Source organism: Lissotriton helveticus, chromosome 5_1 (assembly GCF_964261635.1).
Source record: "Lissotriton helveticus chromosome 5_1, aLisHel1.1, whole genome shotgun sequence".
Classification (NCBI taxonomy): Eukaryota; Metazoa; Chordata; class Amphibia; order Caudata; family Salamandridae; genus Lissotriton; species Lissotriton helveticus.
Genome location: NC_136065.1, coordinates 939,346,908 through 939,362,384, shown reverse-complemented (window position 1 = coordinate 939,362,384; position 15,477 = coordinate 939,346,908). Strand labels below are relative to the sequence as shown.

At 42.8% G+C, this 15,477-nt stretch overlaps 1 protein-coding gene across 7 annotated transcripts in view; it reads right to left on the bottom strand.

The window, feature by feature from the left end:
* CC2D2B (coiled-coil and C2 domain containing 2B) overlaps nucleotides 1-15,477 on the bottom strand; it is a 1,917,855-nt gene that overhangs the window by 918,625 nt on the left and 983,753 nt on the right. For all 7 annotated transcript variants that reach the window (XM_078643430.1, XM_078643434.1, XM_078643435.1 and 4 more), the window contains one exon: nucleotides 1,358-1,535. In XM_078643430.1, coding sequence (XP_078499556.1) covers nucleotides 1,358-1,535 — 178 coding nt within the window. The remainder of the gene's footprint in view (nucleotides 1-1,357; nucleotides 1,536-15,477) is intronic.

Sequence of the window (15,477 nt, the reverse complement as noted above, 5' to 3'; positions counted from 1 at the left end):
ATTGCATTCGCAAACGGCCGAAAATTGCGATTCGCACCGTTTGCAAATGCAATTGACTTTGATGCATGTGGGCATTAGTCTTATATTCTCCCTGGCATGCACAGTTCTTCTGGAGAATTGCTGGCAGTGATAACATTTCTCTGGATTATGTGAAGATGGCAAACACAATGCAAACAGAGTGTGGGTGTGATTTTGCCATTTTCTTCCCACGGGAAGGACATTTGTTAAATAAAGCTGGCCTTTCTGACAGAAAATTGTTCTCAAAATTGTCAGAAAATAACTGAAAAGTTATCAGCAGTCACAAATGTCAAGTAGAGATGAAATAATCCACTTTCTGACTAGAATAATCAACAATTGACGAGCTCACTGCTCCAGGATCCTTAGAGAAGGAGTTGTAAAAAAGAACTGACCTAACTGTCACCTGTGGTGCATGATGGAAGCAGGGGGCTCCTGGAGGTCTTAAAGGCACGGTGTCCAGGTACTGGGAAGTCTTAAAGGCAAGGTATTTGTCTGCTATCACTTTTTGTTTTCTCTGAAAATAAAGGGCGATCTTGGGACATTATTGGAGTGTATGTTCTCTATTACAGTATTAAGATGCAAATGTATTTTGCTTAGTGAGAAACCCATGTAATTTTGGCATATTAGCCTATTTGAGGTATAATAGGCTGAATGTTTGTATATGTATACATGTACATATATGTATGTTTTTGGAGGTCCTTCATACTTTTTTGATAAACATACACATATATATGTATTTTATATATGCTCTGGGGTCCCGCACAGAGCAGAGAAATGTAACTTCTTTGTATGCATCAGATAATCAGAGGGGCTGTAAGAATGACATGGAGTTCCCAGGTGAGATGTTGTATGGGAGAATGTCCCCTCTTTCTCTTCAACTAGATAGGAGGTGTTGCATTATTTTAAGGCTGCAAGGAACACAGGTGCAAGAGGCCCAAATCAATTACCTAATACTATTATAAAATTGGATCTGGGCCTCTTACCTAGTGGCACTTCTTTGCTACTGTTATTACACAAGAGTGGTCCCTACACAAGGGGGGTTTGGGGGTCGTTGAGTGGTGGGGACGAATTTTTAGCTCATTTCATGAAACCAGAGTTTGTTATTTTGAACTACAGGTATTTGGGGGGGTGTATCCTGTTTATTTATGAGGGTGAGTGAGGGAGAATCAAAAGTGTAAAGCAGCTAGTTACAGATGGATTGCACAGGTGAGCGAAACGTGTAAAACAGCTAAATGAAGGTGAAAACAGAGGTATAGGAGAGAGTGCAATTACATACGTTTAAAATAAAATAAATGCAAAATGTTTGAAATATTTATCTAAATATATATCTTGTTTTTACCTCTAGACAAATGTGTTCTGGCCAATTCAATATCTGAATGCTGAAAAGTTGTCGGAACTCAACTTTAAAATCCATGTTCAGTGGAAATGCACCAGTGCGAAAAACCTGTTTACCATTGTAAATCATTTTTATTAAATACCATTGTTTTCGGATTTTGTCTCTTCTAATTTTTTCATGCCTACAAATAACGAAAATACAGAAGTAGACATTTAAGTAGTTTGATCAAAGGAAGGTTGATCACAAACAAATACACATTCTTTTTTGTTCAGTACAAAGGGTTTTTACACTATGAGAAAGAATACCCATGCACGCCCAGTGTGGTTGCCCGATTTTTATCAAGCAACAGAATTCCAAACCGTCTACAAAATAGGTATTGACATAGTGAAGGTCTCACCTTTAGCAAGCGTTGACTACTTTTTTTCTGAGCCGGCAATATAGCCCTTATAATACTTGTTAACCATTATGTTTTTATATATCAAGTTTATTTTGCTGTTTTCATAAAATTGCAGCTAACAGTGGGCACTGATGAAATTAGAATATACATGACTAAATAATTGATAAAACAATGATCAGTGGTGACAGCCAGAGGATTTATGAGATGATGTGGCAATAGCATTTACCATGTAGTTATAGACGTACAATATTTGCCACATAATTTAATGCATGAATTGCAAAATGTGCACATTTCACAAGAAAGGTTCCTATCCATAATGGCATTTTTGCCACATAATTAGGAAAACCTTGCCTCTTAATTTGGTCCTTTGAGCCATATAATCATAACAGCCAAGACAATGTCAAAGTTCTGCAGAATGTTTAGGTGGTTGAGGACTTTCATTCTGATAATGAAATCCGTATTTTACAGGGAACTGTGAAATATTTTCCATGGTTCCCCGTGAAATAATGTTTTTAAATGTTCTGTGCAATAAAAAGAACCCATATATATATATATATATATATATATATATATATATATATATATATATATATTTATATATATGTATGTATATATAGATACATATATTACCTACTAGCTGTACCCGGCCACATGTTGCTGCAGCTCAGTCTGGTTAAATGGAAGAGAAAGAAAAGAGTAAGCGCACGTTTCTAATATGTTTAATTTCACAATGCTTGTGGGTATACAATATGTTTTTGTGACTATTGTCTGTATGCGTCCCTTGTAGTTGTTGCGCAGCAAGCAAATCGATAGGGTCTGTTCGGCCTTTCGATTAAAAACACGCGTGTATTGTTCACACGCGTATTCAAATCCAACGTTGAGTCTATGTGAACACACGCTAATGTTGCAAAGGGAAGCAACTCCACCCCCCTCCCTCCACCCACTTCCTGGTCTGCCATCCTGACACCAACGGTCCATCCTAATATATGTTGACTATTGTCTCTGTGCATACTTTCTTAATGTTGCAAAGTGAACCAACTCCTCCCCCCTCCCTCCACCCACCTCCCGGCCTGCCACCCTGACACCAACTGTCCATCCTAATATATGCAGACTATTGTCTCTATGAGTCCCTTGTATTTGTTGCGCAGCAACCAAATTAATAGGGTCTTTTCGGCCTTTCCATTAAAAACACGCGCGTTTTGGACACGTGTGTATTCAAATCCAACGTTGTGTATACATAATCACGCGCTAATGTTGCAAATTGTTTGCCCCCTCCCGCTTTATCTGAGGCGGATGCTGGATGTGGGTTAGTGGGTGCCAAGTCTGTTGACTACCTGCCGCTTTGATACTCGAGTATGCCTGGCGCTGACTGCTAGTGCTTTTAATATTTTAAATTGCATTGTTTTACTTTCACACTGTGCACCTTTTATTTCCTTTCGTTACCTGAGGCGGAAAGCCGGGTAACATCTTACTCTTTGCTTCCTTAGCGAGGTCTTGCTCTCTGCCCCTCTACCTCGGGCGGTCGCGCTGCGCATGAGCTTTCTCGCTATACCTCATCCTTATGGCCGATTTAGGGCCGCTAGGGATTCTGGGACCTGTAGTTCCCGCTCTCTGGTAGCGGCCCTCTTGGGGGGACACAGGCACGCTGGTCGGCTGACTAGTGGGCGGTCCCTCGCTGGAGACGGCATAAATCTACAGGCCCTCTGCTCCGCGCAGCGGACTCGCCTCTTTCGCGCCGAAGGAGCGCCTAAGGAAAGTCCGTCTGCGCCCGTCAGCGTCCCGGAGGCAGCCGGGTGCGGGCGGTGCTGGTACTTCTTTCCATCGCATTCAGGCATAATGCTGAAATATACTGCAGCCGAGCTCAATACTCTCAAGGGTAAGGCCGGCAACTGTTGTACTGTTTTCCCTTGAAGGCCCAGGGGTAAGAGACGTTGCCCTGCCTGTGGCTGGCTCCCAGGCAATGCCTCAATTAGTGCCCCCATTACCCCTCCTCAGAAGAGCTTGTGTTTACTATTGAATACCAGGTCCCTTAGTAAGCACGCTTTAGATCTCCTGATTTACTGGTAGAGACTAAGCCTATCTGTCTCTTCCTTACGGAGTCATGGCTGGGTGAGGGCTCGGGCCCGGACATAGCCGCGGCTATCCCCCCCAACTATGTTATCTTTAGGAACGATAGGGCTGTTGGAAGGGGTGGGGGTGTCGCGTTGGTAGTGGACAAGCGCGTCCCATGCTCTATCATCCAAACCGACGACATTCTTGGTTGCGAGGCCCTGGGGTTTTCCCTATCAATATCTCCTCATCAATCATGTGCAGGGCTATTGATCTATAGACCTCCTGGACCCATTGGTTCTTTTCACGAAGAACTCTATGCGGTGGTCTCGGCCCTCTGTTTAAAAACTGAGCATTGTATATTATTGGGGGACTTCAACATCCATATGGATATGAGGAATGAGGTGGATACTATTAAAATCTTTGATACCACTTCCTCTTTGGGTCTCTCCCCCTTTGTCTCTGTCCCTACGCATAATAAAGGTCACAAACTTGACCACGTTTTTTCCAGAACCCCTATAGGCATTTCCCCCCCAGTTCCGTTTCTGTGGTCGTACCATTTCCTAGTGAATTTCCATATCTTTCACTTAGACAAACACACGTCGGGTATGCTGGACAGTCCTCTTCAGACTTCACGAGCCTATCATCTAGTCTCCCCTGACATGTTAGCGCAGGCTCTCTTATGCCATCCATGCCTGTTGTCAGGCAATCTGGAGGAGGATCTCAATCTCTTGCAATCTTGGTTTGCGGAAAGACTGGATGAATTAGCCCCTGCGACGACCTCTCATAAACTCGCATGTCGGGCATCTGCCCCCTGGTTCAATGCAGCCTTGTCCGAGAAACGGCGGCAGTGTTAGAAAGCTGAAAGGGTCTGGCGGCACCATTATGATATCACAGCTAAGATGGCGTATAGGGCAGTCATTAAATCATATCACAGTGACATCATGTTGGAAAAGAAGGCTTATCTTTCTAGAAGGATCGAGGCAGCTACGAACACCAGCAAAGAAATCTTCTCGATTGTAAAATAATTTACCTCCCCTTCGATGAGCACGCCTACTCGCTCTCACTCCGAATCGTGGGTCACCCTTCTTGCTGACTTCTTTACCAACAAAATTAAGTCCATCCAGGATTCCTTCCTGTTACCGGGTGCAGTGATTACCTCCAGCATCAGCGGTCATCCTTTTCCGCCCCTAACTGATGGGGGCCACACTCTCTCTGATTTCCCTTTGCTTTCTTGTTCATTCTCATTGGATCTCATCACGAAACTAAAATCAGGCTCCCGTCTGGACCCTTGTCCAGCCAAATTTCTTGCCAAAATGGCACATGTAATTAACCCCCTAATTAATCCCGTGCTTAATACATCTCTCAGCATGGGAGTGGTCCCCTCTGTCTGGAAGCAGGCCCTTATCATACCGCTTTTGAAAAAGCCTAATCTGGACCCTTTGATACACGCCAATTATAGGCCCATTTCCCTCCTTCCAGCTTTTGCCAAGGTTGTGGAGAAGCATGTTCATTTTTCTCTCTCCGACTTCCTAGAGACCAACAACATCTTGCACTGTACTCAGTCTGGATTCCGCGCTAACATGAGCACGGAGACTGCAGTGCTGGAAGTTACTGAGGCTATCAAGGAGGTCCTGGACTTGGGGGGGGTAAAGCGATGTTGGTGATGCTGGAATTGTCGGCGGCCTTTGACACCGTCCCCCACAGTGGTCTCCTCTCAAGGCTTAGTGAGATCGGTCTGCGGGGAGCGGTGTTCAGCTGGTTCAAGTCCTTTCTAGCAGGCTGGCGTCAGACGGTCTGGGCCCCTCCTTTCTCTGCCGTGGTGCTGCCATTAGAGGTAGGAGTCCCTCAGGGCTCAATTTTGAGCCCTACCCTTTTCAACATTTATATATGGCCCCCTTGGCGGCACTGGCAGAGTCGTTTGGTGCCCAGATCGTGTCTTACGCTGACGACACCCAGCTCCTTTTTACCTGTGGAAAGGGGTCTGATTTCAACGGGGAGAGTATCAGAAGTTGCCTTGGGGCTGTATTTGATTGGTTCCAGCTTAATAGCCTCAAGTGCAACTCTGATAAATCCGAGGTACTTTTCTTTGGATGCCCTTCCGACCCCAGATGGCAATCCTGGTGGCCTTCGGCCATGTTTCCTCCGTCAGCTGCGTCATCCATGGCCAAGAACCTTGGAGTAAAGATCGACAACGACCTCTCCCTGAAGCCTCAGGTCCTCGGTCTACCAGGTAAATGCTTTGGCCTTCTCAATATGCTGAGGAAATTTCTCCCTTTGCTCTCTCAAGCCCATAGAAAAACCACCGTTCAGACATTAATTGGCTCTCCCTTGGACTATGCCAATGGGCTTTATCTTGGACTTCCGGAATATCTCTTGTCACGCTTGCAAATAGTCCAAAATTCTGCTGCACAAACCATCTTCGGCCTCCATCGTAGAGCCAGAGCCTCTGATCTTTTGAAAACTCTCCATTGGCTCCCAATTCGGAAGCGAATTGTGTTTAAGGCGCTTACACTTGCTTTTAAAGCTCTGCATGACATTGGTGCCAAATATATCAGAAGGCGGCTGACTTTTTACCAGCCTTCTAGATCACTTAGGTCAGCTTCTTTGGCCTTGGCTTTTGTCCCCGGTATTAGGAGAGCGCGCATGGGAGGCCGCTCCTTTAGACACCTGGCGCCACAGTTGTGGAACACTTTGCCGCTGTCTTTGAGAAGGAACGGTAATCTGTTAGCCTTCAGGAAAGATCTTAAGTCGTGGCTTTTTGTTCAGTAGTCTGGTTATCCACTGCCTTGTCCTTTTCTGCCTCGGGTTTGAAGCGCCGGGACACTCCTAGGAGTAGCTGAGCGCTATATAAATCCTATTTTAACATATTTTAACATAACATAACTCCTCCCCCCTCCCTCCACCCACTTCCCAGACTGCCATCCTGACACCAACTGTCCATCCTAATATATGTAGACTATTGTCTCTATGCGTCCTTTCTTAATGTTGCAAAGTGAACCAACTCCTTCCACCTCCCTCCACCCACTTCCCAGTCTGCCATCCTGACACCAACTGTCCATCTTAATATATGTAGACTATTGTCTCTATGAGTCCCTTGTAGTTGTTGCGCAGCAACCAAATCGATAGGGTCTGTTTGGCATTTCGATTAACAACATGCGCGTATTGGACACACACATATTCGAATCCAACATTGTGTATATATATAAACATGCGCTTAATCAAATCCAACATTGTGTCAAAATTTCAAAGCACCCGGTGAAGAACTTTAGGACAGTGGTTCCCAAACTTTTGACTCCTGAGGACCCCCATTGAGTCACCACTGGAAGCCGGGGACCCCCAAGCAATTTGTATGAGTTAAAGTTCAAATATTATTAAAACTGTAATTCAAAACAAATACACACATTTGCACACAAAACAAATACTCAAAGTACTTAGGGGCAGATTTACAATAAGTGACGCATCCATGCATATCAGCAGGGATGCGCCACTTATTGTGCGCCATGCCTCCGCCAACATTGATGCGCCGCATTTACAATGCTGCGCCTCGTGGGGCAAAAAAGCACAGATGCATGACGCATCTGTGCCGTGAAGGTGGCGCATTGCTGGAGTTGCGTCGCAAGGGCAACACAGCTCCAGCAATGCTCTGGGGGCTGAATCTTGTTAATGCTGCGTCAACCTTACGCCTGCTTCAAGCAGACGCAGGGTTTTGACGCAGCATGGGCCCCAAAGTGACTGAGCGAAATCTTGTAGATTTCACTCAGCCACTTTTAGGAGGCGTTCCTGCGCCGGAACGCCTCCTTCTGGCGCAGGGCTTTACAACGTGGCACATCTCCCAGATGCGTCACGTTGTAAATACCCTGCACCATATCGCATCTTTTGCGCCGCCGCTGCATCACAAAAGTGACGCAACGGCAGCGTAAAAGAGGCGCACAGGGGCTTGTAAATCTGCCCCTAAGGATTTTGGGGCCAGATGTACGACCATTTCATTTAGCGCCTCAAAATTGGCGACACATTGCGAGTGGCAAATTGCGAGACGCTAAATGAAATGTACAACAGTGTTTAACACTGTTTCGGATTCCCAATGGGGTCGCAAATTGCGAGGTTCATTAATATTAATGAGCCTCTCGCAATTTGCGCGCCTATTGGGAATGCCAGCCCTCCTAGGTATGGTGCCTGCTGGGCTCTTCAGGCCACCATGTCTGGGACTGCTTTTAAATAAAGCAGTTAAAAAAAAAATGCAGCCCATTTACCATGCATTTAAAAAAAAAAAGAAAATGAAACGTTTTTGTTTCATTTTCTAAGGGCAGGCAGAGGTCCCTGGGACCACTGCCTGCCCTTAAAAAATAATTTTGCATGCATTTGCAAAGGGGAAGGGGTCCCCTGCGGACCCATTCCCATTTGCGAATGCATTAACATCTACTTGAAGTGAGTGGTAATTGCGAGTGTTTTGCGACCGCAAAACATTTGTACATGGTTTTAAGACTCGCTATTTGGAAGGGAATGCCCCTTCCAAATAGCAAGTTGCAAAACCTATTTAGCGAGTCGCAAACAAATTGCGACTTGCGAAATAGGCAATGTACATGGCCCAATACGTTTTTGCATGTGAAAGCGGGTTCACGAACCCGTTCGCGCATATAAAAACGGTTCGTACATCTGGCCCTTAGTATTTTATATTGAAGTAATAGCCCCTCTGTCAAATGTATTTCCTTTGTTTTATAGCATCTCTCATACCATTGTAGGATGTCAGAGCACTTCATATAGAGACATTGAATCGTACATGTAAATCAGTGTGTATATAACATGTTTAAAGAGTGCTTGGTCTGGAAAAGCACAAACGCAGGATTCAGAACATAACACAGTGACTAGCACTGACTTTAACATTAAAAATGTATTTCCATCCAAATAAATCTTTTTAGCAGCATCAGGATAATGAATAACTGGGAAAAAACAAAAGTTACTAACTGGTACCATGCAGTTAACAAGCAGCTCTTTGATGACAGTTTATAGGTCCCTCTGCTACATTACGATTGTCACTTATGAAGTGCACAGTAACAAAAGAATCTCTGTGACAAAAGCAGTAACCACAAACCTATGCACATAAAATGCTGCTTTTTCAAATGCATGTTACACATTCTTTGCAGTAGGCACATTAACCCTCTGTGCTACATTGATTAAGTCAAAGCTGCAACTGAACAAAACTCTCCTCATGCTCCAGCAGGTACATTAATCACTGGCTTTATCTTGACACTTTTATTGTTGCTGGAAAGCTGCTAATTACACAAGAAATATTTCTGTGCTTTTAAAACTGTTGCCTGCGGACCCCCTGGGAATGTGTCACGGACCCCTGGGGGTCCGCGGACCACAGTTTGGGAAACACTGCTTTAGGAGATTTAGGATTTTGAACAAACGAACATTGACATTTTTATGTGTTAGTTCCGGGCTTTCGATAAAAAACACGCGCGTATTCGACACGCGCGTATTCAAATCCAATGTTGTGTATAAAAAACAAGCACGTATTCGAATCCAACGTTGTGTGAAAATTTCAGAGCAATCGGTGAAGAACTTTCGGAGATTTACGATTTTGGACAAACGAACATTTACATTTTTATTTATATAGATTGGCGGTCACCAGTAAGTTTGTATAGTTATAATTAGTTATATTCATTGATGTCACTGACCATGTCATGAGTCATGTAATATGTGAGGTCATAAGCAGTGCATTGCTGGGGCACAAGTTATAGTTAGCTCAGCGAAGTATAACTGATGAATTTCTCTGTTTCGGGCAAGTGAAATCTGACCCTAATTATAATGTCCCTATAACCTTTGGTTTGAGTGGATTTCTAAGGTTTGTTTAATTCTATTTTGTAACTGTAACAGGCCTGTAACAGTTTACTTTTTCAGTGAATATATATATATGTGTGTGTGTGTGTGTATATTACCTACTGGCGGTCGCCAGTAGGTAGGTATAGTTAGGATTGTTTTCCATAGGAAATCTGCAACATTCTATTGGGAATAACTTTGACGCCGGTTGAGGAATCTGCCTGAAATCTTCCTCACATTTGCCTCGCGGTGCTCCGGTCCTTCCCTGAAAGTTTAGGGGGGATTCGTCAAGCGGGGGCCGAGATAAAAGGGGGGTCCCAAAACATGTTTTCCCCATGTTAAGTTCCATAGGGCGGTTGGACTCACTTTTAGCTCGAACGGCTGAATGGATTTCCACCAAACTTGGCAAAATTGTAGGGACTGGTAGCCCGATGTGCCTTTGCTATGTCTCAAGATATGTGCTCCAGTGGATTTTGAGTAATTTAGGTTCAAAAAAATATATATATCTATAAGCGCGTCCTGGTACGCGCACTGGGGCGCGCAATAGCGCGTACCGCGAATACGCGAGCAGAAAGCTGATTGGCTCTCAGGTGTTTGTAAACATTCCAAACAGACTGGAGCGGCCGCCATCTTGTGTCTCGGTAGGATAGAGACACAAGAGGGGCCAAAAACAAAGGGGGAAATAACCAAAAGGGGGCAGGGTAGACCCCCCCTGACTCCCTAGGTTTGATGTGGGGGACATAAAAGGGCCCCGGCGCTGAAAAAAAAAATTCCATGTGATAATACGATGCACCTCCTCACACTCTAATCTAACATTTAATACACCCACTGCTAAATAAAAATTACCATTCCTGAAATTATTGACAAACCAATACCAGTAACTATATACGCACTCACTGATTTCTAGGTCTACACAAACATCCACTCATTCACACATACAATCACTCATACATACAGTCACTCATCAATAGAACACTATCATATCCACTCATACACCTATACAGACACTCACACGCTGACACTCATCCACAGAGTTATTCTCACACCTAGTCAGTCATGCAAAGAATCAATCACACTCCCATTTTCTCATCTATACATTTATACACACAAAACCTTAATTATTCAAAAATAGACTAACACATACTTACTCTCTTATACAATCACTGATACAAGTACACATTGATCCATACAGCCACTCTCACGAAATCACTGGGTCTCATGCATAGTCATTTATATATGCCAACTCTCACATGCACTGTGCTTTACATATGTACTTACTTGGACATGTAGCACTGAGATATCCATTCACTCACCAACACAGTCATGCACACAGTCAACCACCCATACAGCTGTTTCCACATGCACTCTTGAACCAATACAGCTAGTGAATCAACTGGTCACACATCTATGCATAGAGTCACACACCTACCAGCCACACACACACACACACTCAGCCTCACATACAAATACTTGGGCAACTAATCAATAAACCATATAGCGACTCATATAGCTATTGATCAACACATGCAGCAGCTTACACAACAACAGACATACTGATGCACACATTCAGACAGTTTAGTCACTAACCCATGCATTCAGTAAGACACATTTAATCACTCACTTATACAGTCAGTCATGCACCAACTAAATCCTTCATCTAGACACTTATACACCCACTCATTCTTGAATATGTATAACATATTTAAACTTTACAGAAACACAGTCACTGGATGATGTCATCAGTGATGTCATCAGTGATGTCATTTGAGATGTCATCAGTGATGTCATTTGAGATGTCATCAGTGATGTCACTAACCATGTCATGAATGATGTAATATGTGACATCATCAGCAGTGCATTGCGGGCGCGCGAGTTATAGTGAGTCCAACTAACTATAACGTGGGAATTTCAATGGTTTTATGTCAGTAAAATTTCCAGGTAACTATAACTGGTGTGAAACCTATGGTTTTTTCAGTGAATTTAATAGGTTTTTTTAATGCTAATTCCTAACTATAACTGTTCTGAAACCTATGTTTTTTTTCAGTGAATATATATTATATATATTTTTTTTATTTATTTATTTATTTATTTTCACTGAAAAAACATAGGTTTCAGGGCTGTTCTAGTTAGCTGGACATTTCACTCGTACAAAACCAGTGAAATTCCCCTGTTATAGTTAGTTCAGCTAACTATAACTCGCGCACCCGCAATGCACTGCTGATGACGTCACATATTACATCACTCATGACATGGTCAGTGACATCACTCCTGACATCACTGATGACATCTCAAATGACATCACTGATGACATCATCCAGTGAATGTGTGTCTTTCCGAAAATTAAATATGTTTTATATTTGTATATCTCAAGGTCGATGGACGAATAAATGGGTATATAAGTGTCTAAATTGATGATTTTTTTTGTTAAAAAATTGATTGTATAACTGACTGATTAAGTGTATCTTAGAGAATACATGGGTTAGTGAGTAATGTTTAAATATGTATATATATGTATCAGTCTCTCACTTTGTGTATAAGTGGCTGCATGGGTTGGTGAGTAGCTACATGAGTGTCTATATGGGTTATTAGTTGGTTATTTGAGTATCAGTCTGAGTGTCTGTATGGTTCGGTGGGGGGTATTACGTAGTGCATAGATGCATTAATGAGTGACTCACTGTATGTGTTGAAGACAGCATGTGTGCAGGACTGTATGGGTGGATGAGTGTGCATATGGGTGTGTTAGTGAGTGAATTACTGTCTCAATAGTGTATTTATGAGTAACTACATATGTTTTAAACTAGTATATGTGAGTATTAGTGTATATAAGTGAGTATATGTGAGAGTCCGAGATTGGAAAAGTTCCTGTATAAATGAGTATGTGTTTCTATAAGTGATTGCTTAAGAGAGTAAGTATGTGTAAGTTTCTGTAGCAGTAAGCCTGGCGGTGTGTGTATAACTGTATATGCAATTTAATGGATGTTTGATACTTTGTTTGCATGTGGGACTGTGTGTGAGTAACTCTATGGAGGAGTGTCAGTGTGTAACAGGATGTATAGATGTATGAGTACATATGATGAGTGAGTACATGTATGAGTGATTGTATAGGACTGTTGGTGAATGAGTGGATGTGTGTGTAGATCTTGGAATTACTGAATAGGTGTGTTGTAAGTGGTATTGGTATGTCCATTGTTTTGAAAATGTTAGTTACTATTTTTGAGTGTGTGTATCAAAGGTTATATTAGGGTGAAAGGAGGTCTGCCACTCTATCACAAGGATGATGTCATGAGTGATGTCACTGACCATGTCATGAGTGATGTAATATGTGACATCATCAGCAGTGCATTGCCGGTGCGCGAGATATAGTTAGCTGAACTAACTATAACAGGGGAATTTCACTGGTTTTGTACGAGTCAAATGTCCAGCTAACTATAACAGCCCTGAAACCTATGTTTTTTTCAGTGAATATATATATATATAGATATATATGTATATATATATATATATATATATATATATACATATATATCTATATATATGCGTAGAGTGGAGTGTTGGCTAGAGTGGAGTGGGGTAGAGTGTTGTGGAGTAGACTGGAGTGGCATACAGTGTTATAGCGTTCTGTGGAGTGGTGTAGAGTGGAATGTTCTACAGTGAAGTGGAGTACAGTGAAAGAGCATAGAGTCTAATGGTGTAGAGTGGTGTGCCGTAGAGTGGAGTGGCATACAGTGGAGTAACATACAGTGTAGTGACGTAGACTGAAGTGGCTCATACTGGCTGATATACAGTGGAATAACGTACATTAGAGTGGACTAGAGTGGAGTGGCATAGAGAGGGGTAGCATAGAGTGGATTGTTGCACAGTGAAGTTGCGTACAGTGAAGTAGGGTAGAGTATATTAGAGTATAGCATAGTAGGGTAGAGTGGGGTTGCGTAGACTGGAGTGTCATCCAGTTGAGTGTCTTACAGTGGAATAGCGTATAGTGGAGTGATGTACAGTGCAGTGGTGGAAAAAGGAATAACATTTAGTGTTACTGGCATGAGGTGTAGTGGCATTGAGACAAGTGGCATACAGTGAAACAGAGTAGAATGTAGGGTAGAGTAACTGGTGTGGAACAGAGTGGAGTAGAATGGAGTAATGTACATTGTAATAAGCATACAGTTGAAGTCATAGAGAGGAGTGGCGAACAGTAGGGTGACATAAAGTAGAATAGCGTAGAGTGCAGTGGTGTACACTGAAGTGGCTTACATTGGAATGCCATATAGTGGAAAAGCAAGGGTGTACAGTGTATTGGGGTACACTGAAGTGTCTAAATGGAGTGACATAGAGTCTAATAGTGTACAGTGAGGTGAGGTAGCATGTAGTGGCATAGAGTGGATTGGGATAGAGTGGAATGGTGTACAGTGAATAAGCGCAGAGTGGAGTGGTGAATAATGGAGTGACAGAGTGGAGTGGCATAAAATGTAGTGGTGAACAATGGATTGTGATAATTGAAGCAGATGTAACATGAGTGTGTTAACGGATGTAGATGTAATATGGCAGGAAAATAGCTTATTTGGTGTAAATAGTAGTTTTTGGTAGTATGTGTGAATAGTGCAACTTGTGTTAAATATGTCTTTTTTAAAATACTTAGATATATAATGTGCCATAGTATACCGCACTATGGGGCCTAGTACGATGGCGGGCGGACTTTGTCCACCCGGCCCCGTACCGGTAAACGGGACCAACCGTCAGAGGTGCGGCGGTCTCGCTATGGCAATTAGGATGCGACTGCCACCCTGGCGGTAGCATCCTGCATATTCAACATTGTGGCAGGCGGTGCTGTAATCAGCACTCGCCACAATGTTGAATATGCATGTTGTGCAATGGCATGCACAACGTGACAGGCACAGCACGGTGCCTGCCACCTTGTGTATGCCAATGTAGGGGGGTACCATAAGTACCCCCAAGTGCAGCCCCCCAACCCACGGGGGCCAGGCCCCGGGCCCCCAAAGTGAACTCCGCATGCCTTTCTCCGCCATGGAAAGGTATACTACCGCACACATCGTAATATGGATGGCGGTGCCTGCAAGCACGCCACCATATTATGGGCCTTTTTTGCCCAGCAGGCAATCATGACTATTGCCTGCCGGCGGAAAAGTGGCGGACGGACTTTCCTTCCACCGCGGTGCTCCCAGCCATGCTAATGTGACGGAGGTAAATGGCCATTCGGAGGTGCAATTTGGCGAGCAGATCACCATGCTAATAGGCCCCTAAGTTTGTGGTATGCCTCAGTACATGTAAATGATAAGTCAGTATGTGATTGGCTAACGGTTGTGTTTACCAAAGGTAAAAATGCAGCCATGTTGTTTTCAGCACATTTTTTCAGCATTTTGCATTTCCCTGCATTCTGGGTTGGAGTCTTAGATCTAGGTAAGTAGTAGGTTTTACTGTTATTCCCTACCTATTACCACTGTATTGGAGTGTTAATAGGTAGAGAATGGCATTTATCATTTTCTATATATTTTACAGCTGTTTAGGAAGAACTGCACATTTAAAAAAAAATTTAAGTAGCACAGTATTTTGTAGGTATTACTACGGTAATCTGCAGACTTTTTACTGGAGATCTAAATATGTAAAAAATGCAAAATACCCTATATTTGTAAAATGTAGGGTAATAAAATGTATTTTTTATTTATTACATATTTATTTTAGTTTTGTTTATTTTTGGTACCACAGTACTCTGCCTTTTTTTTATTATATATAGAAACTTATGAATATTTTTTCTTACCTATTACCACCTTAATATAGTGGTAATAAGTAGGGGGAAAACGTCAAACCTAATACCTACCTACATCTAAGGATGAAACGCAGAGCA